Here is a 23,616-nt window from a genome sequence, read left to right as displayed (position 1 = left end):
AAAAACTGCTGAGCTTCAGTTCATCTGCAAATTTGACACCATTAGCTCAGGATTAAACAAAGACTGTGAATGGCTTGCCAACTACAAAAGCAGTTTCTCCTCCCTTGGTTTTCACACCTCAACTGCTAGAACAGGGCCTCATCCTCCCTGATTGAACTACCTCATTATCTCTAGCTTGCTTCTTGCTTGCATATATATACCTGCCCCTGGACATTTCCACTACATGCATCCGACGAAGTGGGTATTCACCCACGAAAGCTCATGCTCCAAAACGTCTGTTAGTCTATAAGGTGCCACAGGATTCTTTGCTGCTTTTACAGATCCAGACTAACACGGCTACCCCTCTGATACTCTACACTTGTGGTTTTCAACCTTTTTTCGTTTGTGGATCCCCCAAAAAACATTTCAGATGGAAGTGCAGACCCCGCTGGAAGTCTTAGACATAGTCTGCAGACCTACAGGGGTCCAGAGAGCACAGGCTGAAAATTGCTGTTCTGCACTCACCAGGGATTTCCAGGAGAAGGATCAGCAGCAGGCATGGAAGAGACAATCCGGAAACTTGGGTTGATGTAGCCATTGTGATGGCAGAGGGGAAACCTCGCTGCCTCTGCCCACTCTCCAGTGTCCGTCGAGCTACTGAGAAGCTTACTGCTCCAGCTCAGAGCATCCCCTACCGCAGAAGGAAGTAGATTGCATTAGTGATGGCTCCAGCTTCCAGATTTGTTCAGACTTAACTATTAATGTACTTTGCTTCTCACAGCAAACCGGTTCCTGTCCCACATTTTTTCATGAAGCTTCACTTTCTCCAGTCCTTTGCCCTCCTCGATATAATGGTCTGAAGGGGCCAAAACTGCAGAGATCTCATGACATGAGCCCCTCTCTCAGATCAAAACCTGGTCCATGGAATGTGCCTTTTCCAGTCCGGCTCAGACATGGAACTGAAACTGCAGGGGCAAGTTTGGATCCAGAGCTTCGAGCCTGAAACCCCCATTCAATAAAATCAAGCCCTTGGATTCAAAGGAGCCCGTTTGGCCTCGCTCTGATTGTCAGTGTGCTTGAACAAGAGACGTTCGATTTGAAATCCCACTTGATTTGTGCCCAACCAGCTCCTGCTTGAATGACGTTACAGGTAGGGCAGGCACTGAGAGGGTTAACTATCTGTGTTCTGTTTCTCTTGATTTCCTGTTGCGACTTTGCAGTTCCCTTATCCTGAGTTCAGCCCTACAGCCCCACAAACCACTCTCTGTGCACTAGGCCTGCGTGGGGATTTGCCTTGCCTACAGCCATCACTGGCATAGACAGGCCAAATTGCTATGGGTGCTTCCCAGCTTTGCCCATCTAATCCAGTAGCTAATCCTGCATGGGGACGGGCTGCGGTAGCTCTCTGAGGCAGGGAAAGGCTCAGGTAGGTCCCTGGGGCAAGGGACAGGCTCTGGTAGCTAATCCTGCATGGGGACAGGCTCCAGTAGCTCCCTGCGGCAGGGAAAGGCTCCCGTAGCTCCTTGCGGCAGGGAAAAGCTCCGGTATCTTCCTGCGGCAGGGGACAGGCTCCGGTAGCTCCCTGAGGCAGTGACGGGCTCCGGTAGCTCCCTGCGGCAGGGGACAGGCTCCGTTAGGTCCCTGTGGCAGGGGACGGGCTCCAGTAGCTCCTTGTGGCAGGAGACGGGCTCCGGTAGCTCCTTGCGGCAGGGAAAGGCTCCGGTAGCTCCCTGAGGCAGGGACGGGCTCCGGTAGGTGTCTGAGGCAGGGGACAGGCTCCAGTAGCTCCCTGCAGCAGGGACGGGCTCCGGTAGGTCCCTGCAGCAGGGGACAGGCTCCGGTTGCTCCCTGTGGCAGGGGACAGGCTCCAGTTGCTCCCTGAGGCAGGGGACAGGCTCCGGTTGCTCCCTGTGGCAGGGGACAGGCTCCAGTTGCTCCCTGCGGCAGGGGACAGGCTCCCGTAGCTCCCTGCGGCAGGGGACAGGCTCCGGTTGCTCCCTGTGGCAGGGGACAGGCTCCGGTTGCTCCCTGAGGCAGGGGACAGGCTCCGGTAGCTCCCTGCAGCAGGGATGAGCTCCGGTAGCTCCCTGAGGCAGGGGACATGCTCCGGTTGCTCCCTGAGGCAGGGGACAGGCTCCGGTAGCTCCCTGCGGCAGGGACGGGCTCCGGTAGCTCCCTGAGGCAGGGGACAGGCTCCGGTTGCTCCCTGCGGCAGGGACGGGCTCCGGTAGCTCCCTGCGGCAGGGATGGGCTCCGGTTGCTCCCTGAGGCAGGGGACAGGCTCCGGTAGCTCCCTGCAGCAGGGACGGGCTCCGGTAGCTCCCTGTGGCAGGGGACAGGCTCCAGTTGCTCCCTGAGGCAGGGGACAGGCTCCGGTAGCTCTCTGCAGCAGGGACAGGCTCCGGTTGCTCCCTGTGGCAGGGGACAGGCTCCGGTTGCTCCCTGTGGCAAGGGACAGGCTCCAGTTGCTCCCTGAGGCAGGGGACAGGCTCCAGTTGCTCCCTGAGGCAGGGGACAGGCTCCAGTTGCTCCCTGCAGCAGGGATGAGCTCCGGTAGCTCCCTGTGGCAGGGGACAGGCTCCGGTTGCTCCCTGAGGCAGGGATGGGCTCCGGTAGCAGGGAGGCAGCAGGAAAAGACACTGCTAAGAAGAGCAGAGTAGACAGGGAGGCAGAGGCACCAACTTTCTCCTGTGCTGGGGGGTGCTTGACCCCTGCTCTGCCCCAGACCTCACTGATACCAGTCAGCTCTGTGTGTTCTTGGGGACCCAGGGCGCAGCATCCAGCCTGTCTGACTCATGAAGGACACCCCTCCACACACCCCCAGCCTCTGCATGAACCAAAACCGATCAGAGAAACGACTTGCAGAGAGTAGTGAAGGGTGGTGGGAGACCCACCTAGACCCCTCCTGACAGGGGTGACAGGATTAAGGCAACTCCCCAGCCTCATCTGCATCAAAGATGGGCCTGGCAGGCATCTCCGTTAGCCTAGAGAATGGAGAACAGCGATTCCAAGGCAAGAACCGCATTGAACTCTGGGACCAGAAAAGCAGGGATGCACTGTGTCCTGGGGGATCCCTGCTCCAGATGTTAATGAACCTATTCCTGCACACTCCCATCTCAGCCGTTAGCAGATCAATTCTAGTAGTAAAGCCTTGATTGGTATCCAAAATACTGAAGCCTCCTAATTGCATTGTGAGCTCCCTGGAAGGAAAACCACCCATAGCTAGGAGTAATCAGCCCCTATTGTCTAGCCTAAAGAAAACCCTTGGGTCATATGTTTACCCATAAACAAATCCAGTCTTCTCTCTTGAATCATTGTTGTTTCTCTACAAAACCCCCTACCTATGTTCAAGGAAGTGTTCTGATGCCTGGATCCAAACTCCACATCGTGCTGGGGGTGCTGCCTGTCTCCAGCACTCAGGACCTGAGCTCCCGCCATCACCTGGTAACCCCGACCAGCTCCAGCTTCATGGAGTGAGATCTCAGCTCTAGCTCTCTCTGTTTTCTTTTCTACCTCAGGCAGGTACAGTTTTCTATATTTGACTTTTGTAACCTTTACTAATGTAACTGTTATCTGGGTTCAGGCTCTCCTTGTGTGGTTATCGCTATTATTCAATAAATAACTTGGATGATTAAGCTGGTTGCTTCTCTCTCTCTCTGAACATTACTCTTTTGCGTTTTTAGCTTCCCCATTTACTCTGCAGCAACACTTCTCTTACCTAAGCTAAAGATCCCTGCAGCGCCCCAACATACTGTGAGGTTTGCTCATCAAGTGGGTTACTGCCAGTACTATTGTAATGTGAAAGTGGGGACAGGGACGTGCTGAAGCTACGACAGACAAGGGTGACAGCTTGGAAGTACTGCTCAACCCAGACTACTGAGTCCAGGGGCACATCAGGATGGCAGCTTGAAAGTGCTGCTTGGCCCAGCCCATTGAGTCCAGGGGCATGTAAGGGGTCAGCTTGAGCGTGCTGATTGACCGGTCTGCTCAGACTTGCTCTGTTAGAGAGTGTGTGTGTGTGTTTATCTGGGTCTGGGGCTGGAGGAACCCCGCCCTGGGGAACCTAGGACCTGCAGGATAGCTCCATGGGGGGGAGGAGGGACTTGCAGAAGGGAGCAGTAGAGCTCCATATGAAAACACTCATGACACAAGCAGCACATTGATAGAATTACAGACACACACCCCTGCCCAAGAAAAGTACCCCTAATAAATCAGCATACCCCAAAGTAACAGGCACATCTGGTAACACCACCCCCACTCCTACTCCATCCCTTCCCCAAGGCCCACCCTGCCCTACCTCTTCAGGCCCCAGCCCATTCCCGCCTCTGCTCTGCCCTGCCCCACCTCTTTGTGCCCCATTCTGTCTCCTTCCCCAAGCATGCCCCATCCTCACTTCTCCCCACCCCAGCGCCTCTTGCACACCATGGAACAGCTGATCCATGGCAGGCAGGAGGCCCTGGGACGGAGGGGGAGACGCTGATTGGCAGGGCCACCAGCAGGTGCGAGGAGCTGGGGGGAAAGGGTGGCGCTGATCGGCGGGGGGCTGCTGGTGAGTGCTTAGCACCCACAATTTTTTCCCATGGGTGCTTCAGCCCTGGAGCACCCCCAGAGTCAGTGCCTATGCAGGGAGGTGCTGCTTGGGTGAACAGAGAGCCCTGTAAGGTACATACACGGGTACTCACCCACGGGCTTCAGGGATGTCTTTACTGTACTTGCCTAACCAAAGTCTCACCATCTACACTCGGGAGGCGTGCGGTGTATGTGCCCCGCCCACCGTCAAATGGAGTGTGCCGTATAGACCTACCATAGAACAGTGCCAGGTGAGTGCAACCCCTCGCTAACCAGCAGAGCAGCACCTCCCCACGCTGCATGCCCAGCTGGCCTGGCGTAAATGACCAGCACAGAATGGGCCCCTCTGCGCTCCTCGTTCCCCAGTGTCACTGTGTAGGGATCATCCCCCACTCCCTGCAGCCAGACCCCACGGCCAGCAGCCTGCCCAAAGCTCCCTTAAGAAACCTCTCCAGGCTGCTCTGGGGCCAGGCCAGCTACAGAGGCTGTAACAGCTCAGATTGTTTCCATTCCCATCAGCTAAAAAGTGACATGTGCAAGGCTCCCCGCTCCTATCACCCCAGGGGAGCAAGAGGCTCAGCTTTGGGATCAAACCCACATTATCAGGGACCCTGTCATAACCTTAGTCCCAGATTTGGACCTTAGCGTCCAAAATATGGGGGTTAGCATGAAAACCTCCAAGCTTAGCTACTAGCTTGGACCTGGTACTTGCTGCCACCACCCAAAAAATTAGAGTGTTTTGGGGCACTCTGGTCCCCCTGAAAAACCTTCCCTGGGGACCCCAAGACCCAAATCCCTTGAGTCTCACAACAAAGGGAAATAATCCTTTTTCCCTCCCCCCCTCCAGGTGCTCCTGGAGAGATACACAGACACAAGCTCTGTGAAACTACACAGAGTGACTCCCCCTCTCTGTTCCCAATCCTGGAAACAAAAAGTACTTTCCTATTCCCCCAGAGGGAATGCAAAATCAGGCTAGCAAATCCAACACACAGATCTCCCCTGATTTCTTCCTCCACCAATTCCCTGGTGAGTACAGACTCAATTTCCCTGAAGTAAAGAAAAACTCCAACAGGTCTTAAAAGAAAGCTTTATATAAAAAGAAAGAAAAATACATACAAATGGTCTCTCTGTATTAAGGTGACACAACACAGGGTCAATTGCTTAAAAGAATATTGAATAAACAGCCTTATTCAAAAAGAATACAAATCAAAGCACTCCAGCACTTATATTCATGCAAATACCAAAGAAAAGAAACCATAGAACTTACTATCTGATCTCTTTGTCCTTACACTTAGAAACAGAAGATTAGAAAGTAGAAACTACTTCTCCAAAGCTCAGAGAAAGCAGGCAGACAGACAAAAGACTCAGACACAAACTTCCCTCCACCCAGAGTTGAAAAAATCCGGTTTCCTGATTGGTCCTCTGGTCAGGTGCTTCAGGTGGAAGAGACATTAACCCTTAGCTATCTGTTTATGACACGCCCCCCAAATTGCAGACAGTGGGGAAGCTCACTGGCGGCGATTTCCTTCTAGAACTTGAAAATAAACAGATTAATACAACACATGCACCTTTACATATACCCCTAAGTATATAACTAACAGACTTTTACATTTTAAGAACACTTTTTAACTACTGGATTCTGGGAAACTCTCACGGGAGAGTGCATCAGCAACTTTGTTAGAAGCTCCTGTGATGTGTTGAATTTCAAAATCAAAATCTTGGAGAGCTAAACTCCAAAGAAGAAGTTTCTTGTTGTTCCCCTTGGCAGTATGAAGCCACTTTAGTGCAGCATGGTCAGTTTGTAGTTGGAACCGCCGTCCCCAAACATATGGGCGTAGCTTTTCCAGGGCGTACACAATGGCATAGCATTCCTTTTCACTGACTGACCAGTGACTTTCCCTCTCAGACAGTTTCTTGCTGAGAAACACGACAGGATGGAAGTTGTGATCTGTTGCTTCCTGCATGAGCACTGCTCCTATACCACGCTCAGATGCATCTGTGGTTACTAGGAATGGTTTGTCAAAATCCGGGGCCCTGAGCACAGGGTCAGACATGAGCGTTGCCTTAAGTTGGGTAAAGGCCTTTTGACACTCATCAGTCCACTTAACGGCATTTGGCTGGGTCTTTTTGGTCAGGTCAGTCAATGGGGCAGCGATTTGGCTGTAGTGTGGTACAAATCGCCTGTAGTATCCGGCCAAGCCTAAGAAGGATTGGACCTGTTTCTTTGACCTTGGGACAGGCCACTTTTGGATAGCATCCACCTTGGCCTGTAGGGGGTTTATGGTTCCTCGACCCACCTGGTGCCTCAGGTAAGTCACTCTGTTTTGGCCTATTTGACACTTTTTGGCCTTAACAGTTAGTCCGGCCTGCCTGATGCGCTCAAAGACCTTTTCCATGTGTAGTAGGTGTTCGGGCCAGGAATCTGAAAAAATGGCCACATCATCGAGGTAGGCAACTGCAAATTCTCCCAGTCCAGCTAGTAGACCATCTACCAGCCTCTGGAAGGTGGCGGGTGCATTTCGAAGGCCGAAAGGAAGGACATTGAATTCATACACCCCCGCATGGGTGACGAATGCTGACCTCTCCCTGGCAGGTTCATCTAGCGGTACTTGCCAGTACCCCTTGGTTAAGTCTATTGTAGAGATGAACTGGGCACGTCCCAACTTCTCCAATAGCTCATCGGTGCGTGGCATTGGATAGTTGTCCGGACGAGTTACAGCATTTAGCTTACGGTAGTCCACGCAAAAGCGTATTTCCCCATCTGGTTTGGGTACCAGAACCACTGGAGATGCCCATGCACTGGTAGATGAGCGGATTATACCCATCTGTAGCATGTTCTGGATCTCCCGTTCTATAGCAGCTTGGGCATGAGGAGACACCCGGTAAGGTGGGGTTCTGATTGGGTGAGCATTACCTGTATCAATGGAGTGGTATGCCCGTTCAGTCCGTCCTGGGGTGGCTGAGAACAATGGGGCGAAGCTAGTGCATAGCTCCTTGATTTGTCGCCGCTGCAGACGTTCCAGGGTGGTTGAGAGGTTCACCTCTTCCACGCCACCGTCTTTTTTCCCGTCGTAGTAGACACCGTCAGGCCACTCAGCATCATCTCCCTGGACTGTAAACTGACAAACCTGTAAGTCTCTGGAATAGAAAGGCTTGAGAGAATTAACATGGTACACTTTAGGCTTTAGTGAGGAATTGGGAAATGCTATGAGGTAGTTTACAGCTCCCAGGCGCTCTTGGACCGTGAATGGCCCTTCCCATGATGCTTCCATCTTATGGGCCTGTTGTGCCTTCAAGACCATAACCTGGTCTCCTACCTTGAAGGAACGTTCTCTGGCATGTCTGTCAGACCAGGCCTTTTGCTCTTCTTGAGCATCCTTTAGGTCCTCTCTAGCAAGGGCTAAAGAGTGTCGGAGGGTGCTTTGTAGGTTGCTTACAAAGTCCAGAATGTTAGTTCCTGGAGAAGGCGTAAACCCCTCCCATTGCTGCTTCACCAACTGTAATGGCCCCTTAACCTCATGACCATACACAAGTTCAAACGGTGAAAACCCTAAACTGGGATGTGGTACAGCCCTGTAGGCAAACAGCAACTGCTGCAACACTAGGTCCCAATTATTGGAGAATTCGTTGATGAATTTTCGTATCATGGCCCCCAAAGTTCCATTGAACCTTTCCACCAGGCCATTGGTTTGATGGTGGTACGGGGTGGCAACCAAGTGATTCACCCCATGAGTTTTCCACAGTTTTTCCATAGTCCCTGCCAGGAAATTAGACCCTGAATCTGTAAGGATGTCAGAGGGCCAACCTACCCTGGCAAAGATGTCTGTTAAGGCCAGGCACACAGTGTTAGCCCTGGTGTTGCCTAGAGCTACTGCTTCTGGCCATCGGGTAGCAAAGTCCACTAAAGTCAGTACGTACTGCTTTCCTCTGGGTGTCTTTTTTGGGAAAGGGCCCAGAATATCCACAGCTACTCGCTGAAATGGGACCTCAATTATGGGGAGTGGCTGGAGAGGGGCCTTGACCTGGTCTTGAGGCTTTCCCACTCTTTGGCATACCTCACAAGACCGGACATACTTGGCAACGTCCTTGCCCATCCCCTCCCAGTGGAAGGACTTCCCCAACCGGTCCTTGGTTCTGTTCACCCCAGCATGGCCACTGGGATGATCATGGGCTAAGCTTAAGAGCTTTCCCCGGTACTTAGTTGGAACCACCAACTGTTTTTGCGGCTGCCATTCTTCCCGGTGTCCACCAGAAAGAATTTCCTTGTATAAAAGTCCTTGGTCTATAACAAACCGGGATCGATTAGAAGAGCTGAGAGGCGGTGGAGTGCTCCGTGCCGCCGCCCACGCTTTCTGAAGGCTGTCATCTGCTTCCTGCTCAGTCTGGAACTGTTCCCTTGAGGCTGGGGTCACCAGTTCTTCCTCAGACTGTGGACTTGGGCTTGGTCCCTCTGGAAGCGATGTAGGTGATGGGGTTGTTTCCGTTGCTGGTGAACCGCTCTCCGCTGGTGCACCTGAGGGTATTTCAGGCTCTGGCTGAGCCTTTTGGGTATGGCTGTCTGTTGCTTCTGCCAGTTGTGGCTCGCTGGCGCCCACTGGCGTTGAGTTTGAAGATGGGGTTGCAATGGCTGGTGCTGGTTGCTGTTCCAGTTCCGGGCCTGGGACTGGAGGTGCTGTGGCTGTTTCAGTGGTTGGCATGGAATCTGGATCCACTACCTCTGTCTGGGTCTCTGGTAACCCAGACGGGGCGTCTGTGGACGGTTCAGGAACAGGAATGGGTCTGGAAGCTTGCCTGGTTTGGCTACGTGTAACCATTCCCACTCTCTTGGCCCGCCTCACCTGGTTGGCCAAGTCTTCCCCCAGTAGCATGGGGATAGGATAATTGTCATAGACTGCAAAAGTCCACATTCCTGACCAGCCTTTGTACTGGACAGGCAGTTGAGCTGTAGGCAAGTCTACAGCTTGTGACATGAAGGGGTAAATTGTAACTTTGGCCTTTGGGTTGATGAATTTGGGGTCAACGAAGGATTGGTGGATAGCTGACACTTGTGCCACCGTGTCTTTCCACACAGTAACCTTCTTACCGCCCACTCTCAAATTTTCCCTTCGCTCCAAGGGTATTTGAGAGGCATCTGGGCCTGGGGATCTTTGGTGTGATGGTGGTGTAATGAATTGCACTCGCATGGTGTTCTTTGGACAGTTGGCCTTGATATGTCCCAGTTCATTACACTTAAAGCATCTACCATCTGATGGGTCACTGGGCCGAGGTGAGTTACTGGAGACTGGTGAGGTTGAAGGGTAGGGTATCTGTGGCTTTACTTGGGGGGTATGTGGAGTCTTTCGCTGTCCTCGGTTGTAGGGTTTATGGTCTGTGTGCCCCCTGGGGTAATCGTTCCCCTTGACAGTAGCTTTCTTGCTTTCTGCCAGTTCCATCCATTTGGCTCCAATCTCCCCCGCCTCAGCGATATCTTTGGGATTTCCATCTTGTATGTACCGTGTGATGTCTTCAGGAACACCATCCAAGAACTGCTCCATTTGTATGAGGAGGTGCAGTTCTTCCAAGGTTTGAACGTTGTTTCCTGTTATCCAGGCCTCATAGTTTTTTGCAATGTAGTAGGCGTGTTTGGGAAATGACACCTCTGGTTTCCACTTTTGGGTTCTGAAGCGCCGACGGGCATGATCTGGGGTTATCCCCATTCTGTATCTGGCCTTGGTTTGAAAAAGTTTATAGTCATTCATTTGCTGCTTAGGCATTTCAGCTGCCACCTCTGCTAAAGGTCCACTGAGCTGTGACCTCAATTCTACCATGTACTGGTCTTCGGGGATGTTGTACCCAAGACAGGCTCTTTCAAAATTTTCCAAGAAGGCCTCGGTGTCATCACCTGCCTTGTAGGTGGGAAATTTCCTGTGCTGTGGAGCAATAACTGGCGCCGGGTTGTTAGGGTTGGCTGGCACATGCAGCCCAGCTTTTGCCAAGTCCAGTTCATGTTTTCTCTGTTTTTCCTTCTCTTCATTCTCTTTTTGTTGTTTTTTCCATTTCTTTTTGTTGTTTTTCCATTTCTTTTTGGTGCTTTTCCATTTCTCGGCGGTGGGCCAACTCTTCTTCTGCTTGTTTCCTTCGGTAGGCCACCTCTTCTTCTTCTAGTTTTCTTTTGTGTGCTGCCTCTTGGGCTGCCTGTTCTCTTTGGAAGGCTGCCAGTTTGATGCTTTCTTCCTTTTCTTTCATCTCCATCTCTTTTTGTTTTATTTCCAGTTGTCGCCTGTGTTCAGCTTCTCTGAATTGCTCTTCGGCCTCAATTTTTGCCTTAGAAGTCATGATTCCTGTTTTCTTGTGTTGGGGTGCCCTCCGGTGTTTATCTTCTGAACTGCAGGTTCTCTGTTGCCTCCTGAAGTCTGCCTAGCAATAGTGCCTTTAGCTAATCTTCAATGTTAAGTAAACCTGAAAAACCACTTTATTTGCATGCATATAGTGCTGGTAATGACTCTCAATGGGAGTGCTATTGCATGACAAAAGACCCTTAACAGTCTGGTAATGGCTTCTTGCTTAACATGCAAGCCACAAACTGCCAGAGAGAGCAGAAAAAAAAATTCTCTCTGGTTCCCTTTTAAAACCAACTGTTTCTCTCTGCTAAAAAGCCCTTAGCAGAGAAGAGAAAAATATAATATTCCTACTGGCTTCTGGATTCTGTCTATATCCCACCACTGCTACACCATGTCATAACCTTAGTCCCAGATTTGGACCTTAGCGTCCAAAATATGGGGGTTAGCATGAAAACCTCCAAGCTTAGCTACTAGCTTGGACCTGGTACTTGCTGCCACCACCCAAAAAATTAGAGTGTTTTGGGGCACTCTGGTCCCCCTGAAAAACCTTCCCTGGGGACCCCAAGACCCAAATCCCTTGAGTCTCACAACAAAGGGAAATAATCCTTTTTCCCTCCCCCCCTCCAGGTGCTCCTGGAGAGATACACAGACACAAGCTCTGTGAAACTACACAGAGTGACTCCCCCTCTCTGTTCCCAATCCTGGAAACAAAAAGTACTTTCCTATTCCCCCAGAGGGAATGCAAAATCAGGCTAGCAAATCCAACACACAGATCTCCCCTGATTTCTTCCTCCCACCAATTCCCTGGTGAGTACAGACTCAATTTCCCTGAAGTAAAGAAAAACTCCAACAGGTCTTAAAAGAAAGCTTTATATAAAAAGAAAGAAAAATACATACAAATGGTCTCTCTGTATTAAGGTGACACAACACAGGGTCAATTGCTTAAAAGAATATTGAATAAACAGCCTTATTCAAAAAGAATACAAATCAAAGCACTCCAGCACTTATATTCATGCAAATACCAAAGAAAAGAAACCATAGAACTTACTATCTGATCTCTTTGTCCTTACACTTAGAAACAGAAGATTAGAAAGTAGAAACTACTTCTCCAAAGCTCAGAGAAAGCAGGCAGACAGACAAAAGACTCAGACACAAACTTCCCTCCACCCAGAGTTGAAAAAATCCGGTTTCCTGATTGGTCCTCTGGTCAGGTGCTTCAGGTGGAAGAGACATTAACCCTTAGCTATCTGTTTATGACAGACCCATCGGGTCAAACAGCAACCTCATATAATTCACATGAAATCATCTGCACTGCACACTCCATACGTCAGGTTTTCCTTTTGCTGGGCCCTGGGGCTGCAGCACCTGGAACTTCTGGCCGGTGGCACCTGTAACGGGGTAGGAACCTGGTCCAAAACCTACTGCTGTCAGTGAGTGTCTTTACTCTAATTTCAGTGGCCTCAAAAGCTAGGGCAGGTGAAGCTTCCATCACAGACTGCATCAGGCCAATGGAACTGGCCCCAGGCTGATGCAGTGGGTCATAAAATGGACACAGTAAATAAATCATTTGCTCATTGCAAATTACAGTGATCTCCAGTGATGAGGGACTTTCTTTGTGTGTCACCTACTTCCAATCAATGCAGAGGGGATTGCTCCTCAGATAACCACACATAGCCAGGGAAGCTCCCCAGCTCTGTTTAACCTGGCTGCTTTCCTCAGGAACATACCCAGTGCGCAGAACAGAATCAGGCTCTCACATGCTTCCTGAGATGTCCCCACGTAAGAGTGTTTCAGGGAAACAGCTACAGAGTGAGGAGTAAAGTGCTGTCACGGACCAGGTGAAGAGACAGGAAAAGAAAAGTAGGACCAAATGCCCCATGCTCTGCATGGTAAGAGAGAAATAGCAGGAAAACAAGGGATCAGCACTAGGATGGGGCTGTTCAATATAGTTCTGAGTGATCTGATTTTTTTAGGTTAATCAAGATTCGGGGGAGAGCAGCACGGGAGATTGAGGGAAACGCCACAAAAAGGAACTAGAATTTCTCAGGACAGTGATCTTGCAACTTCGCTGGCAGCTCAGTGAAGGTGTCTGCTCGGTGCACGCTGCTAAAAACCAGTGACTAGAGAATAAAGCTTTAGGAAGAATCAATGAGACAATTATACTCTGCAGCTGTATCACTCAGTAGTTTCTTTCCCCTGGAATTCTGCACTCCCGATAAATGGCCTCATCTAAAATGATATTCCTCCAGCTGAAATCAGAAAGGGACGTGGAGGAGCAACCAAACTAGCAGAGACCTTGGGAAAGGCTGTGAGGACCATTTCAGATAGTGAGCAACTTCAAAAGAACAGGCCTGTTTCAAAGAGGAAAAGAAATTAAAGAGGTAAAATAGTGAAGAGCAAAAAGACAAGCGCTGCTATTTGCCCTCTTTGCACAGGAATAATAGTAGGCACCTGATGGAGTCTAAAAGAAAATTCTTTTTAGACCAGTAATAACTAACCTGTGGAGCTTGCTGCTGCAGGATATTAGTGAAGCTAATGGCTTAGAGAGTTATTTTTATTCACACAAGAACAGCCCCTGCAGGGACACCAGCTGAGCTAAAGCTATAGGGTTATTAATTCTCATGCTCCAGATCCCAGAGCATCACCTGGGGTCAGGAAGAACTTTCTCCTCATGGTAGAAATGCCACAATTCTTGCATTATGGAGGGTTTGGAAGCATCTGGAATTGCGGACAGCAAGAGACCAGACTAGCTGGTTTGTGTCAACGTGGGTGATTTATATGTTTCACACTCAACAAAAATTTCCAAGAGAAGCATCGAGCAGGAGACACTGACCGAGATAAGGGCTAGGTACAGGGGTCAGGGCTCACTGTGTCCCGGATGCCCCAGTTCAGGGCTCACAGCCCCACTCCTGGTTGGGGTCGGGAATCACAACACCGCACCTGGCCAGAGTTGGGGCTCGCAGCCCAGCATGGGAGTAGGGGTCGAGGCCTGCAGTCCACGCAGGCATTGGGGCTTGCGACACCCCACACAACCAGGTCACAACCCCCAGTTTGAGAACCAATGGGCTAAAAGGAGCAGGGAGCCCGGTCAGGATTCCTTCCAGTGGCTTCGCAATCAGTAGGCATAAGTGAGTGGAGGGTACATCCCATCAGGGGCCTGGGCTCCATCTGATTGGCCAGCAGGGGTCACTGCAGCTCCACCATCTAGGGACTCGTTTCCTGCACTGCGGGGACAGAGGCTGCAGACTGACAAGTTGGCAGGTGGCAACAGTGAGAGAAAACCGGGAAATAGACCAGGTGCTGCAAAAGGAAAGAATCCAACAGGTGATTGAGGAGAGTCAGTCAATGACCCTTCCCTTAGCATTAACCCGGCCCAGGGGCAAACTGCTCTAGTTCGCTCCATGTCAGCCCCCATCACGCTCTGAGCTGGGGGTGTCGGGGAGCAGTCATCCCACGCTGTACGTTTAACTGAGGGGAGATTTACTTGGGGCTCTGACTCTCCTGAATTTCCCGTGACTGTGACAAGCTGGTACTTGAATTCCCCCCTCCCTAGAAAGGGGAGGGTCCCTCCAGGTCAGGGATCAGGACCAGGGCACGAGTATTAGGAAGCCCAGAGGACAGCGATGCTGGAGTGGATTCAAGATATATCCGTTGTGTTCCCCGAGGGACGGCGCCACTAGCTCTGGGCTGAGGATCAGGCTGAGCAGGATGGAACGAGCTGGGAGTTTGTCTCTTTGGGGCACAGATACGGGGACCTGGGCAGCAATGCCAGGGGAGGCTGGTTAACAGCAGTCACAGGGCTCTGGAACTAAGGAATCCAGTCCAGAGCCACCAATGGGTCGCTGGGACGCTCTATATAGACCTGGCGCATGAGAGGGTCAGGGACCCGGGAATGCCGGGCCCTCGGGCTGGAGTGGAACTCTTGTTCTGGGGGGTGAATACCCTGGGGCAGGATTTTCAGCAGCGACATGACTGAGACAATGTGCCTAATGTGAGATAAAGGGGAACTGATCCCCTATGTGTCCCTGGCCCCTGCAGGGCTCCCCCGACCTGCCTGGCTGTTTGGGGCAGGGATTCCGGAGCTCACCAGGGCCCTGGACTGTGTCCCCCGGGGAACCTGCCCCAGCAGAACCCGGGAGGCATTTTCCAGATGGAGGGAGTGTGTGGGGAGGAGGCTGCGGGTGGGCAGGAGAAAAGCAAAGGGGCTTCTCTGTGACGGAGGTGCAGCCAGTGATGGAAAGCCTGGCCAGCCCCGCCAGCTCGCCATGGAGCTCACCCTGAGCCAGCAGGACCCACTCTATGGGGCAGAGCAATTCACTTCCCACTTGTACCCAATCCTTGGGGTCTCTGATGCCTGGTGAGAGCCGCAGGTAGTGCCCAGGGAGATGGCCACCTGGGGATGGGGCCACGTGGGCTCTAGGAACTGCACTGGGGCCCTGAAAAAGCCACTAGTGATCTGGCCTGGCATCACACTGGAAGGGTCTGTATCTTATGAGCAGCCCCAGAGACATCCAACCCCACCACACTGACTCCCTATGAGACTTTAATGCTTCCTGCTCTGCTCCTGGGCTGCAGCATTGCAATCCGTTCCCTCTGGCTCCCAGGGTAACTCCCAGCAAATCTACATTTACCTTGTTACTCTTTATTTCTCAGGAAGAGGAAGAGGAGGAAGGTGGCAGTCAGCACCTTCTCCAGGAAGAGCCCAATCCAAAGAGCTGGGCTGGAGAACAGGCTCTGACCTGCAGTATCAGATCAGATCAGATCAGCCAATGGACAGGAACCCCCCGCGGACAAGAGAACTGCTGGCTCCTGACCATCCCGTCCCAGCTCACGTGCACCTTTATGGGCTCCGAGGAAACTGGCCTTTCAGGGGCCTTAGTGAGTTCCTGTCTGTGAACAGCAGGTTGGCAAATGGCCCCTGCAGAGTTTGCCCAGCTCTGGCTGGCAGCTGTATCCACACGCTGCTGGCTGGCCCCAGGAAGACCTCGAGCTTCACAGAGCAGGAGAATAAGGACTCAGGAGCCACCTGCACTTTTACCCCAAAGTCTCAAATCCCTGAGCAGTGTCAGAGTCCTTGGATCCCCAGCACTGCAGGACTGACCATGTTCCAGCCCCTCTCTAGGGACATTCACACCCTGCAGGGCTGCACAGAGCATCTTCCCCAGACATAGAGTGAGACCAGTGACATTTCCTGCCCCCAACCTTCCCCCTCCCGCTCCACCCACGGGCCCCAGGAGAGCAGAGCCAAGCGATAATCCCGGAATAAAAGAGTGGCTGTTACACTAAGGCGCTCCCCTGGTGGAGATGGGCTGAAATGGCCCCTGGTTCCGCAGAACAGACCTGGCATTTCCCAGCAGTGCAGGGGAGGGTTCGACTGCACATTTACCTCCAGCAGATGAAGTGGGATCTTTGCCTGGCTCAGCAGGTGGCTGGGAGAGTCTCAGCATCGCACTGGCATTGACGGGGGGCTGGGAATCGTGCACAACCCGACAGGTGAACATGGACTGACTCCTCTGCTCGGTTGCTTTGACCTCCAGGGAGCTCTGGAGTGTGTATGTCCCATCTGCATTCTCGGACGGGGCAGAGGACTTTCCCAGATTCGTCTCATTTCCGTTCTCCAGCCAGGTGAGACTCGCATCCTTGGGGTAAAACCCCTCTGCGCGGCAGGTGAACGTCACAGATGTGTTCAGTGCGACGGGCACCGCTGGGACAGTGCCCACTTGCAGCCTGGGTGGAACTGAGAACATAAATATCCAGCGCTCGGCATCTACAGAAATTCTCCTTTTCCTGCTGAGTTACAGGGAAATTTCTGGGGCTGGACAAACAGACCTTCCCCCTGAGCCCATGTTCCACTTGTGACGTGATATTTTTCCAAGGGCAAAGAACTTGGCTATCTCTAAGTTGCCTTCCCATGTGTGAGAGCTTTGGCCCTCCCACAGGAATAAACCCAGGGGAAGGCAAATGTTTTAAAAGGAACAGAATGCAAAAACCCAAATCGGCCGTGTCCCCAATTTCCCTCCCCTTCTCCCTGGAAAACCCCCTGACAGACCCAGCTTGGGACATTAAAAGGGAGAGTGGTGTCTTACCAAGGTTTAAACAAAGTCAAACACCTTCTTCCCCCCCTGCCCTCCACTGGCCTGGAGTAGGGGATGTGCCAGCCCAGGGTGAAGAGTCTCAAAGTTTTAAGGGCACAGGGCAGAGTCCAGATCTGAATCTGGATTTCAGTGACTCCCCTCTTACCCCCCTGACCCTCCACTACCCAGCCCAAAGGCTGAAGGATCCATCTCTGCCTCTCCCCACTAGCGGAGCCCCCAGTCATCAGCCCCGGCTGGGCTCCTACCTCGCAGGGCATCACTGAGCTTGTAAGTCGCATGCAGGGGAGCCGGTAAGGTGCTGTGCTCTATCTGACAGGTGAGCTGGGAGCGGGCATCTCCTCGGGTCAGGCTCACCCCTACGGTGCTGGACACGTTGTAGGAGACGCTCTCGTGTGCAGGGAGAACCTGGGTCTGGGAGTCTGGGAGTTTGGCCCCATTTTTGAGCCAGGTCACAGTGATGTCTCTGGGGGAGAATCCTCCTGACGTGCAGGTGAAAGTCACTGGGGGACCCGGCTCTGCCCTGCTGGGGGGGCCGGACACGGACGGGGCCGACGGTCTGGCTGCAGGGAGAAGCGTTTATCAGTCAGATCCCTCTGTGACTGAGAGCCCATCCCTCCACCCCATGGGACCCATCTCCCCACAGGGACAGCCGGAGAGCGGCGGAGCCCCAGCCCCCGTGGCTGAGCAAATGCCTGGTCCTCGCTCCCCATCTCCATGGGGCTGCCCCGGGCACTGGGAGGGGAGGAGAAACCCCCCGGTGCTGGGAGCGATTCCCCCACGTAGGTGAGTGTGAGGAGTCGCAGCCGGCTCGGCTGGAGGCTGCGAAGGGCAACAGAGCGCCCCCCACCCGCCCCGCCAGCAGCTACGGCTGCTCCTTCTGGAGGGATCGAGTCAGAAGAATCAACCCAACACCTGCCCCCCCCCCAGTGCACCCACCCAACCAGTCACCCCCCCCCTGCACACCCTGGCGCACCTGGCACTTGTTTTCGTTCGGGGGCAGCGATTCCTGGGGCTAGAACGGAAATTTCTCCCTCTTCTCCCCACCACATCCCCCTAAAATCCACTGCCCCCCCCCATACAGGTGCTAGTCTCAACCCAGGTCCCACTTTGCTGCAGTCTCGGTGGGAAGCGCAGCTCCCCGGTTAGTGTCTGGGCTGAGCTGGGTTGTTCCCCGCCCTGGTACCAGTCCCGGTGGGGAGGGGCGTGTGGCTGGGGGGAGCTCGCACTCACCGCTCACAGACACGGCTGTGCCAGAGCCGGATCTGAACTCCTCATCGGCTCCCGACCCCTTCTTAAACTTCACACAGTGATAGACCCCAGCGTCCTCGGGGCGGGTGTCACTGATGCGGATGGTGAAGTCTGTGTCAGAGCCACTCACAGCCCGTGTCACCCGGGGGAATGATCCTGCGTCTGCATAAACGAGCCGGCGGCCACTGCCCGAGTCCTTGAACCACCTCACGGGTCCTGCTGGAGCGAGCCCAGTCTGAGAGCAGGTCAGAGTGACAGTCTCTCCCGCTGACACTGACACGGCGCCCTGGGGCTGCAGCAGCTGGAACTCCTGGGCCTCGGCCCCTGGAAGGAGAGAACAGGACAGGCTGGGGGATGCTGGTTGACAAGCCCCAGTCCCGCAGCAGCAGGGGGCTGAGTCCCACGCCTGGCACCGCTGTGTGGATCCTGCTCCCAGCCCTGCCTAGAGCCGGGCCCTGCCCAGGGAGGGGCGTTAGCTGCCTGGGGAGTAACTTTGTGTCGTTCCACAGCGACCCCTGCAGGCTGCCCCGGAGCCGCGTTTCCAGAGCTCCGCCCCGGCTTCTAGGAGCAGGCAGGGACCAGAGAGCTGTTGTGCTGAGTGTAAACAGGGGAGCCGGGGCAGGGGCAGAGCCGCAGGGGCACGAGCAGGGACGAGAGCCCTGAGCCCCTGCTGCTGCGCTGCTCCAGCCACAGAGAAGGAGCTTCTGCGTGTGTCACTTACTGCCCACTAACGGGGGGTTATTTTGCCCCATTGATAGCCCCACACAGACATGGCACCCGACGAAGTCTGAAAGCAACACGATTTAAAGGGATAAAAAGAAATATTTTTAACCCAGTTCTAACCAACCTGTGGAATTCACTGCTGCAAGATGTTGTTGAATCTAATTGCTCAGTAAGATTTCTACAAAAAGATCAGACCTTTACAAAAATAAGAACAGCCCCTGCAGTGACACCAGCTGGGATCAAGTTTCTCACACTCCAGAGCACACGCTGAGCACAGCCTGGGGTCAGGAAATTCCTCTTGCAATATAAAATACACAAGGGTTTAAAAACCTTATTTTCTTTACATACAACAATAGTTTAGTTATATATTATAGACTTCTAGAAAGAGACCTTCTGAAAACATTAAAATGCATTACTGGCACGCGAAACCTTAAATTAGAGTGAATAAATGAAGACTCAGCACAGCACTTCTCAAAGTTTGCCAACCCCAGGTTTACAGCAGCTGGAATTTCCCTCTGTTGCAAGCAGCAAGAGAGCAGACTGGATGGCTTGTGCCCGCCTGGGCAGTATCTATGTCCTACACTCACCAGGGATCTCCAGGAGAAGCAGCAGCACCAGGCATGGAAGAGACAATCCAGACACAGGGGTCGATGGAGCCATTTAGTTGTCAGAGGGGCGACCTTTCAACACCGCAGCCTTTGCCAGCTCTCCGCTGTCCAAAGAGATACTGAGAAGTTTGAGGTTCAGGATTGGACTGTCCCCCAATGCAGAAGGAAGTGGATTGCGTTAGTGACATTTCCTGCTTCCACTTCTCTGCAGACTCATTTTTTTCACACTATTAATTCTACTTCTCACAGCAAAGCGGCTGGTGACCTGTGTTCTCTCGTGAAGCCTCATGTAATCCAGCCTTTGACTGCCACGAGCTTAAGCATCCAGGCTAACGCTGCTGCGGTATTGAAGGGCAGAGAGAGGGGCCCTGGCAGAGGGCTGCTCTTTGGGAAGGGAATTCCCTGACAATGTTGAAATCTCTTTCCCGAACACCATACCAGAGCATTTACCAGCCACTGCACGTTCAGAAACACTGTCCACAGAGACGTCTGAAAGCTGGGCCCGGAGACCCCTGCTCTGGAGCTAGTCCCTGGCTGTGACTGCTACCAGAGAGGCTTCTTCAATACATGTCTCAGTGGGAGGACAGCACATGGCCACTCCGGGAACCTGATCTGTTAATTAGAGATGGGCTGGGCAGGGAGAGGGTGGATCTGGATTAGATCTAGGCTGGAGTTTGGCTTTGGGAGTTAGTTTGGATCCAGTTTGGCTGAGAGGAGAAAGAAGGTCTGTGCTAAAAGCACTGGACTGGGATCCAGGAGACGTTCAATTATCTGTGATCTTGGGGAAGTCGCTGAGTCCTTCAGGGCCTCTGTTCCCATCTAGAAATTGCCTTTGTCTGACTTGGCTCATTCGATGGTAAATTATTTAGGGCAGGGAATTGTCTCTTACCCTGTGTTTGTACTGCACCTGGCACCTAGATCTCAGCGCTGTGCTCTAGATTGTACAAATAATCCTGATGATCATTAATAAATAAATGGAGGCCGGCATTAAAACATGCCCCCTTCAAATATTTGCAGGGTTAGGATTTGAGAGTCTGTTTTTGTTTTTGTCCCATTTCTAGTCTTAAAGCTCCATCAACCTCTGCTCCTCTGTGTTTTCATCTCTGTGCTTCTAGGTCCCTGGTTCTGAGCTGCTTGATCGATTACGTCTCTCATGAGACACTCCAGCGAGTACCCAGCAGCCAGGTATTGGGTCTCTGAAGTGTAATCGCAAAGGGTGTGACACAAGGGCTTTAGGTTCTGCAGCCACAGTGCAAGTTTCATCAATTTTCAAAAACTGACTCCCCACCCTTCCGCCATGAACATCCACCCCACGTCCGGCCCCAGACTCTGCACAGCCTGCCTGGGACTTGCCAAGAGAAACAGCCCCAATGGGCCAGATCCAAACCGCCTGCCATAAAATCCTGTGGGGGGCCCAGGGAACTGCCTCTAAATTCTTCTGTCGGGGGCAGAGGAAAAAGTGGCCTTTGCCCCCCATAAAAGCAGCAACTGGTCTGGCTCCAGACATTGTGGAGCTCGCAGTGTCCACCAGAAGCCAGGGCCATCAGCTGGAAAGCTCTGTATGGCTGCACCAGCTCTGGGGCCCTTCGCGGCTCCCTTCAGCTCCCTGGCAAGGTGACTCCAATGGCCCCCACTGCCAGGCCTCCCTCTGCCAATAGCTGCCCCTGGGTCCCACTAAAAGAGGCAGGTTGTGTTGTGTGTTGTGGATCTCTGGAAAATGACAGACCACCTGGGCTGTAGGGGCAGAGTTGCCATTGGTGCTGGGAGAAGATGCCCATGGGTCAGTGGGCTACAATGCCCAACCCAAGCAGGCCCAGGGCAAGGTCTGCTGGCAGGAAACACCTTGGGCCCAGCTTTTAGGTGGCTTCAACTTATCTCCAGAAATTGCACATGCCCATTTATCGCCCACACCCTCTGGACGTGGAGTTCCCCCAGTCTGGCACATGAACTGGTTGGGTGGTGCTCAGCTCCCCCTGCTTGTGCCAAGGCCCCCTGGTCCCTGCGGACTTACACTCACCACCTGGGAGGCTGAGCCAGGAGATCCAAACCTGGTGTGTAACTTGGTTTTACAAGGACAGATCTGGATGGGTGGCCAGAGAACTCCAAATTCGAAGCAGGCCCAGCCAGCACAAAGGGTGGCGAATACATCATGAACCGTCCTAGTGTCCAGATAAACCGTGCGCCCCGAGCAGAGCCTCCAGGCTCGGCTGGATACAGAGACAGGGTTCCCAGACTGACAATAACCATGAAGCACCTTATAAAGAACACGTGCAATGAACAGATGAGTCGCTACATTATCTGTTCACTCACAGACACTTCTCTCGGGTGGGGTTAAGGAAGCTCCTGCACAGTGTGGGGAGGGGGGCTCTGCCCCCCCCCCCCGGCCCACCTGAGACGTGGGACATTAAACAGTTGCAAATGTTAGGGAATTGCTCCATGATATTCCTGCCCCCCAACCTCATCCCCATGGAACAGCAGCTTTAATCCTGGGTATGGGGCAGGCCAGCTGGCTCAGCAGCACAAGAGCCGCAGGACTCTGCAGTCAGGGGTGACTTCAAGCATTGCCAGATTTTGCACAAATTTCTCCTGCCTCTTCACAGCTGAGCCGAGGCAGGAGGCTCCAGCCGGAGTCCAGAATCACAAGAAAAGCACAAACCAGCACTACAGATGGTCAGGGCTCCCTGCTCCCATCGCCTCCATGTCCCAGAGCACAGACCAGCAGGGTCACTACAGGATCCAACCTTGCCCAGAGCAGAAGGCGGGTGCTTAACAGGGAGGAACAGGGGTGCTGCAAATTGTTTCATTTTCACCGTACTTCGGCTTCCATTTACCACTGTGTCTTCTCCTCCCTCTCATCTCACAGTCAGGCCCAGAGGCCTTCTGCAAGGGGAGAATAGGGTTGAATCAGGCTGCTCCATCACTGGGCCAGGGCAGCCCCACTAGACTAGTTCTCTCCTGTAAATCATGGTGTCACATCTGCAAAACGCCCAGCTCCTGCCAGCCCAGGGAGCAAGAGTCTGAACATCAGCATCAAACCAGCAGGATTCAGGGGAGCTGCTTCGGGGCCGCTGGGTCTCACAGATACGCTGTGTGTTACACCAGAATCCTGTGCCTTGTACCCCATGTTCGAGCTCTGCTCCCTGAAGCGAAGGTCAATGCAGACAGCGCAGAGAGACAGGATGAAGGGGGCAGGGAGCCAGGTCAGGAATTCCCTGTCAGCTGCTCCATCAGGAGGTGGGGGAGTTTGGTACAGCTCATCAGACCTGGGCTCCATTGGCCTGGCCAGCGGGGGTCACTGCAGCCCCGTCTATGAACTCATTTCCCAGACTGCAGGGACAGAGGCGCAGACAGAGAAGTGGGCAGGCTTCAAAGGGTGCAAGAAAACCAGGAAACAGACGTGGGGCTGGTAAAGGAAAGAACCACAGAGATGAAAGAGGAGAGTCAGTGCATGACCTTCCCGTAGCATTAACCCAGCCCAGCAAGGAGCCTCCCCAGGGCAAATGCCACACATGCCCAGTCAGGAGAAGGGTGAATCATCATCCAGCTGAAGGTTTAAACTGAGAAAAAAAGTTAGTTGGGACTTTGCTTCTGAAATGTCCTGCGATTATGAGAAGCTGGTAATTGAATTCCCCCTCCCCTAGGAAAGGGGACGACCTCCCCAGGTCATAGATCAGGATATGGATGGTAGGAAGGACTGAGAAGGCTAAGACCAGGGAGAACTACAGCTGTCCCCCTGGTACCTTCTTGGGAGGTTGCAGCCAGCTTTGGGTTGGAACATGGGCTGGCCAGGGCAGGGAAGCCCAGAGCGGAGTGAGCTGAGGTTTGTCTCTGAGATAAGGCAGAGTGACCTGGGGAGGGGGGCCACCACGAGGCAGGGCGTGTTACATCAGCTTCATTGCACTCCAACTAAGGAGGAGTCCTGCTGGAATCCACCCCAGAGACAGCAATCGGGCATGGCCACTTGCATAGACGCCACCGAGAAATGGATCAGCCGCCTGGTAACGCCAAGGAGGAGATGGTTTGGCAGGGAGAGGGTTAATACACTGGTGGAAGCTTTCCAGCAGCTACCTGTTT

At 53.0% G+C, this 23,616-nt stretch overlaps 1 protein-coding gene across 1 annotated transcript; it reads right to left on the bottom strand.

The window, feature by feature from the left end:
• Window positions 1-13,622: 13,622 nt before the first annotated feature.
• On the bottom strand, window positions 13,623-19,750 carry LOC127031496 (signal-regulatory protein beta-1-like). The gene is made up of 6 exons (XM_050918361.1): window positions 19,522-19,750; window positions 18,194-18,535; window positions 17,209-17,523; window positions 16,255-16,605; window positions 15,500-15,607; window positions 13,623-14,168 (listed from the first exon to the last, which is right to left on the bottom strand). Exons 1-5 carry the CDS (start codon window positions 19,592-19,594, stop codon window positions 15,504-15,506), a joined length of 1,185 nt encoding a protein of 394 aa, XP_050774318.1. The 5' UTR covers window positions 19,595-19,750; the 3' UTR covers window positions 13,623-14,168; window positions 15,500-15,503.
• Between the last annotated feature and the right edge of the window lie 3,866 nt (window positions 19,751-23,616).

Source organism: Gopherus flavomarginatus, chromosome 11 (genome assembly GCF_025201925.1).
Source record: "Gopherus flavomarginatus isolate rGopFla2 chromosome 11, rGopFla2.mat.asm, whole genome shotgun sequence".
Classification (NCBI taxonomy): domain Eukaryota; kingdom Metazoa; phylum Chordata; order Testudines; family Testudinidae; genus Gopherus; species Gopherus flavomarginatus.
Note: the sequence above shows the minus strand (reverse complement) of the source record. Positions and strands in the feature narration are given on the sequence as shown.

Excerpts from the sequence above, each read along its gene's own strand:
- LOC127031496 (XM_050918361.1), bottom strand. The coding sequence starts at position 19,594 with ATGGCTCCATCGACCCCTGTGTCTGGATTGTCTCTTCCATGCCTGGTG. Across the intron at positions 17,524-18,193 it reads CACAGCCGTGTCTGTGAGCG|CCAGACCGTCGGCCCCGTCC; the intron begins GTGAGTGCGAGC and ends TTCTCCCTGCAG. Across the intron at positions 15,608-16,254 it reads TCCCACTTCATCTGCTGGAG|GTCAGAGCCTGTTCTCCAGC; the intron begins GTAAATGTGCAG and ends CTGATACTGCAG.